Here is a 6,167-nt window from a genome sequence, read left to right as displayed (position 1 = left end):
TTTTAACGGGTTTCAGTCAGTTGACCCGGAAGTAGAACCTTTCACGTGTATGACAACTGAAGTGAACTGACAATGACAAGAAGGTGTTGATCTGCCGGGGATTTGATAGAAATATGCTGACTTTGTTAATTTTAGTCTGATAAATTTCACAAACACAGGTATGTGCGCACGCCTGTTTAGTGATGTGACTTTCGTATTATTCACAATTAATCTAATTTATCGACAAAAAGGGAACGTTTAAGTGGTCATCGAGAATTGATTTGTTACGTATATGTGAACTTTCCCACTGCGTATTGTTCAATAATATTTCCGACTTTATTGAATATGATTTAGTTTTATTCGCAGTTACTTGGTGTCAGGTTGTACTTCGGGAACTTGAAAGTGTCTGTCTAAAATATGCTAATAGGATGATTTTGGGCATTATACATTGTATTTGACAAATTAATTGTCAAAGAACAAAAGAAAACGGGGGACGGTCGATTCGTCCCAAATCACATTCGTCCCAAGTCGTTTCGTCCCACAAGTTAATTCGTCCCAAGTCAATTCGTCCCACAAGTTGATTCGTCCCAAAGTCGATTCGTCCCACGCACTGTTTTTGCCGACGTTATATACAAATACACCTTATATGCAACGTAGAGTTATTAGTTAATAAAAACAAATACACCTTACACGCAACGTACAACTTATTAGTTAATAAATACAAATACACCCAAGTTATTAGTTAATAAATACAAATACACCGTACACGCAACGTAGAGTTATTAGTTAATAAATAAATAAATACAAATACACCGTTCACGCAGCGTGGAGTTATTAATTAGCATGACACACGTAACAGTTGGCATAGAAATTGACCCTGCTCAAGATCGTAATGCTGACCAAAAATTAAATAAATTGGACGAATGTGAATTGGGACGAATGTGAAATGGGACGAATGTGAATTGGAACGAATCGACTCGTGGGACGAATGTGAATTGGGACGAATCGACTTGTGGGACGAATGTGTTGGGACGAATGTGAATTGGGACGAATTGACTGTGAATCAAGAAAACACCAACAAAATAATAACATGCTGCCTATCAAAAAAAATAGTTGTCCGTCAAGTTAACAAGTTGACTGGCTAATACACTGCTTGGAGCTGATGGGCAATAGTCTTTGTAATTGATGTCAATCCACATGCATGTATTCACTCTGGAAAACATAAAAAATTGTTCCATATGAAACAAATGCAGAAAAAAAGAAACTTATACTCAAGACCTTGAAGAGGAACCAGTCAATCCCTGAGATTTTACCAAGGACATGTATTTTTGTTTATAATGTTAATCTGTGTTTTGTTTTCCATTGTTATATTAATCAAGTAAGGGACGACGTCAAAAGATTGATGTCGGATAAAAAACTGAATTCCTTTAGTCATCCGACACATGCGCAGGGGACGACTCCCTCGCTTTAATAAATTCTATTTTGAAAGTTTTCATGAAAATACAGTGTAATAAATACAATTATTTAAAAACGCCCCCAAACATAAAATGAAATGACCAAAATTTAACTGATTTTCTGTAATACCGGGTAATAGTCAAAGAAACACAAGATTGTCTGAGTACTTTTTTCATTTAGTCTTTCCCAGAATTCTCCATAATTGCAAAATTCCTTAAAATAAAAAAAAATAAGGACACATTTTTAATATTACCGAAACAACAATATTTTATTTGCCCATTCTTGTATCCATGTTCTAGTATTTCTCTGAGGGAGAATAAATAGCAATAAATTTGTTTGATTTTTTAATGCTACTGAAATTATTTTTTTAGTAGATTCACAACAACCATGTCTGTTCCTGTATCCGAATCAGAGTTGTTGACTGTGGTACCCAGTGAACTGAAAAAACTGGCCAAGTTCATTGTCAGAGGTTTTTACGGCATAGAGGCTGCTTTAGTAATTGATGTTCTGATTGTCAGCCCTTGCATCAAAGAGGAAGATCTTGCAGCGCTTCTGAAATATGACAAAAAACAATTGCGGAGTATACTGAATCAGCTGAAAAATGACCAGTTTATCAAGCAGCGTATGCGAGTGGAAACTCAGGAAGATGGCAAGATGAACAGACATAATTATTATTTCATTAATTATAAAATATTGGTGAACGTTGTTAAATATAAACTTGACCGTATGCGTCAGAAACTCGAAACAGAGGAGCGGGACTCTAGCTGCAAGGCGTCATTCAAGTGTACAAACTGTATGAAGACTTACAATGATTTTGACGCTAAAGACTTGTATGATCCATACACCGGGGAAATGAAGTGTACGTTTTGTAATACTGTCGTCGACGAAGATGAAAGCGCCATGCCTAAAAAGGATTCCCGTACTCTGATTGCAAGATTTAATGATGAAATGCAACCGTTGTATAATCTGCTTCGAGAGACTGAGGAGTTGAGACTTGCTCCATCGATATTGGAGCCAGAACCAATGACCTCAGCTCCAGGGGATACACATAGGTATGTGGTGTGGATTTTAAATTTTCATCCAATGTGTTTATTGTTTTATTCTGGTTCAATTTCTATAATTTTCATTCAAATATTATATTGGATGCTACTGGCATACAATAGACAGTAATTCATCGCTCCCATTCTTTGTTTTATAAACCAGATTTATTATTTGTTTCTATGTATTGAATGTATTGAAAGCTTTCATACATGTTATTACATGCATCAACCATGTTTTACTTTTTTGATATTTTTGAAAAATTAATCCAAGCTAAAATAAAGTATTTCACAGTACAGCATTTATGGCCACAAATCGTGCATATTCTTGCAATTAACCCAGAAAAAAAAATTGCTTGAAATGTATAATGTGTACAATGTGTACCATGCTATATATGTACAGCTGTACATGTACTAGTTCAAGATGTCCATTTAGAAAATAACATTTCTCATAGCAATCACTCTGAAAATAGGCCGTATATCCGCATCCGGCCGTATATCTTAGATGTGCTTGGATAAATAACATTCAAACTTCCCACATACTTCATACACAATATTATACAAATGCATGTCTATTTGTTTCATGATTTGATTGCTGAATTTTTTTTCTAGAGCCATATCATTATGTTCAAATTTATTACACATAATGTCATAGATATACAAATGTATTGGCTTGATGATCCGATAAAAATGGCTGACCGGTGGCCAATTATTTAATAATTGGAAGTTTATATGACAACCCAAAGCCTGCTGAGTGCCAGCTTGTGTGTTAAGTTATGCATGGTCTGTTCTATGTACATGTATATGCAAATATTATTCTTTGGATTCATTCACTTTTGTTCAAAGTTGGTAATTATTTCATATACAATTAGTGGAATTTGTCTGTAACAGGCAGCAGTGTTCTCTCTTTTTTTTGCTTAATGTTCTCATTTAGAACCGAAAATTATGAATAATGTTTGCTACACCTTTTTACTTTCATGAATTTTGTATTCAATGTAATTCTGAATGTACATTTAACATGTTTCTTAAGATGAAATCACAATATTACTCAATGCCAATTTTGTTTTAGAGGAACGATTGCTATACAGTGATCAGGCCTTGCCATTTTGAAATAACGTTGGAATTGAAAATGTCTTTTCTGTATACAGTAACATGAGTGAATAGCTATGCCATATCTCTTAAAAATGATATGGATTTAGATTATAGTGATAGTTACATGTAGCGGGTGATTGCTAAGTGGAGTGCTCACTGGCCTTAGATTTTACCAAGGACTTACTTTGTGAACAACTTGTCACTTTTTTTATCACACAGGAGACCTGGCCAAGGTGGTCACAAGGAAAACCAGGGCATGGAGGCATGGAGTGGGGATGCAACCAGAAACAGGACATACGATCTTTATGACCAAACAGTCACAATAGACATGAAAGAAGAAGGTATGCAGCAGGTTGCCAAGGAAACCGTACAGGCAAAGGAAAGACCAATTTGGATGACGGAGAGCACGGTCAAAGGTGCATCTATGGAATCAATGGACCTGTCTATGGGAGCATCTGGTAGCTCAGAAGACATGACACAAGCTAGTAAATCGCAGCAGGACAGAGAAGAAATTATGCGTGCTTTACTGGCCCATGAAAGGAAAGGCGCAACTAATGCAACCATACCTGGGGCAGCTGCTGCTGACAGCGACGCAAGCGATTCCAGCGATTCGGATGATGATATGCTGCCAAAGAAAGCACCACCAGCCATAGCGACCACAAGCACTATGGAAATGGAAAGCGAAGAGGAAGAGGAGGAGGAGATGGTTACCATTGGCAACATGAAAGTACCGCTGAGTGAAGTCACTGATGAAATGGTAGCTAAAATGTCACCTACTGAGAAGGAAACATATATCAGGATGGGACAGGAAGCATATGCTGCCATTTATGAATAAATACTATATGGTGTTTTATATATTTTGTATTATAATGTAGTATAATTAGGTACATGTATACAGGACTACTACTATAATGGTTTTATGAAAACAAACAAATTTCAATGTTCGTGTCATTCAATAAGGGGTGACAAATTTATCAACATTTTTTTGTTTCAAAAGTGTTTTATGAACTTTACAAAAAATACTCTTGAAGAAGAACAGGCTGAAATGTAGTGTTCAGCAGAAGTTTCTAATAATTCATGAAAACCATAAGTATCCGTTTCTAGTAAAGTGCTACAGTGCGTGTTCAAATTTCATGTAAACAAACAATGTATATTACATCCGTTGTATATAAATATATGTCGCTATAGACCCCATATTGAACTCAAAATGGTCTGTAGGGGTTTAACTGCACATGACATTTTGTGTTAAAATGTTTTTCCTCAATAGTAAATGGTTCAAAAGTTATTACCGATATTAATCTCTTTTTGGACGCAGTATGTATGTGCGTGCCCACCTCAACATGCCTTGCCTGATCAAATTTTACGCATACATCGTACATCTTAGAATACATATGTATGTTCATTCTTTTAATAATCAGATTCAAAATGGTCAAATGCAAATGCTGTTCTTGACTGATTACAATCAAATTTTACAATTACAATATACATTTTGTAATTTGTTTCATGATCTGATTTAAAGTGGCTTACCTATTTCAGTTTTGTATACCATTTAACTAATGCGGACTTTTTGTTATTGATGTTTGATGTTTGTAGGCAACCACATTCTATGTTTCTATGTGGGTTTTCAGAAAACATAAAATCATTTTATTAAAATCGAGGAAATCCCATATAATACATTTTAGAAAAACCCTTAAGTGCACAGTAAAGTTACACCCATGGTTCTTGTACAATATATCACTCAATAAATATAAACTGACTTGGATTTTGCTTATTTCATTAATTAAGTTAGACTGAATTAGTGATTTACCTGAAGGCAAACTCTGTATACTGTATACAGGAAATCAACAATGACAAGAGAGATTCATTAAATCAACATTTCGCTATTACGTCATTTTACCACAATTCGCTAAAATTGCGTGTCGCTTTTTCAACATGTTTTACAGTAGTGTTTGCTCAGACTGAGATGCTCATTGAGTGGTTGTTGCTTCATTATGGGTTAAAATCTGAAATAACACTAGATTACATTTGAGTGATCTTTACTTTCGTGACACATCCAAGCTAGATTTAACCATTTGAGTGCCCAATTTGTTTTCCCACTAAAATTTGAGTAAATTTTTCTCACATTTTCTGTTATTTTCGCTCAATTCAATCTAAAAATTGTGCAAAACAGAGAAAATGTGACATTCCTTTTATTTTTTAATAAAAAATGCGACTATAAATATTTTGTTGTTGGTGCTTGAAGTCGGTTAAAGACTGAGAGTTTTACTTCTTGCAATTAACACATTAGTGCCTTCGGTTGTATTGTTGTTACTTCCCTTTGGAATAAGTTCAGAACAAGGACTTTGTATTTTGTGTTCAAACGTTTGGTCAGTGTGCCCTCTAACATACAGTGGTTTGCGAGTCAAAAAAAGATGTTTTAGTGAGTCAATCTGTACATCAGCAATGAGTAGCAGTGTTACACATTCTGAGTTTGATATGTCAAGTATGGGTGAGGGTAATATAGTTGTCAGTTAGCGATTTTTGAAGATGGCTGTAGATGGCATTTTTTGAATTACAATCAATTTATATGTTACCAAATCTTTGTTTACAGAAAGAATTTTTTTT

General features: G+C 34.9%; 1 protein-coding gene across 2 annotated transcripts; it reads left to right on the top strand.

Moving 5' to 3' along the window:
- Positions 1-51: 51 nt before the first annotated feature.
- LOC100366706 (general transcription factor IIE subunit 1-like) lies at positions 52-6,167 on the top strand. 2 transcript variants are annotated; one of them, XM_002734402.3, is made up of 3 exons: positions 52-158; positions 1,809-2,486; positions 3,783-6,167. In XM_002734402.3, the coding sequence occupies exons 2-3, from the start codon at positions 1,822-1,824 to the stop codon at positions 4,396-4,398; spliced, it is 1,281 nt and encodes a 426-aa protein (XP_002734448.1). In that variant the 5' UTR covers positions 52-158; positions 1,809-1,821; the 3' UTR covers positions 4,399-6,167. The 2 variants fall into 2 exon arrangements, with proteins under 2 accessions (XP_002734448.1, XP_077865052.1); XM_078008926.2 differs by having other exon boundaries at positions 1,806-2,486.

This window comes from Saccoglossus kowalevskii, chromosome 11 (genome assembly GCF_978046115.1).
Source record: "Saccoglossus kowalevskii chromosome 11, keSacKowa6.1, whole genome shotgun sequence".
NCBI lineage: Eukaryota > Metazoa > Hemichordata > Enteropneusta > Harrimaniidae > Saccoglossus > Saccoglossus kowalevskii.
The sequence above is the reverse complement of the archived record's forward strand: the minus strand, read 5'-3'. Positions and strand labels throughout refer to the sequence as shown.

What these genes read in the sequence shown, in the direction of transcription:
- LOC100366706 (XM_002734402.3), top strand. Translation starts at nt 1,822, where the DNA reads ATGTCTGTTCCTGTATCCGAATCAGAGTTGTTGACTGTGGTACCCAGT. An exon ending in GCTCCAGGGGATACACATAG is followed by an intron (nt 2,487 to 3,782) that starts GTATGTGGTGTG and finishes TTTATCACACAG; the next exon opens with GAGACCTGGCCAAGGTGGTC.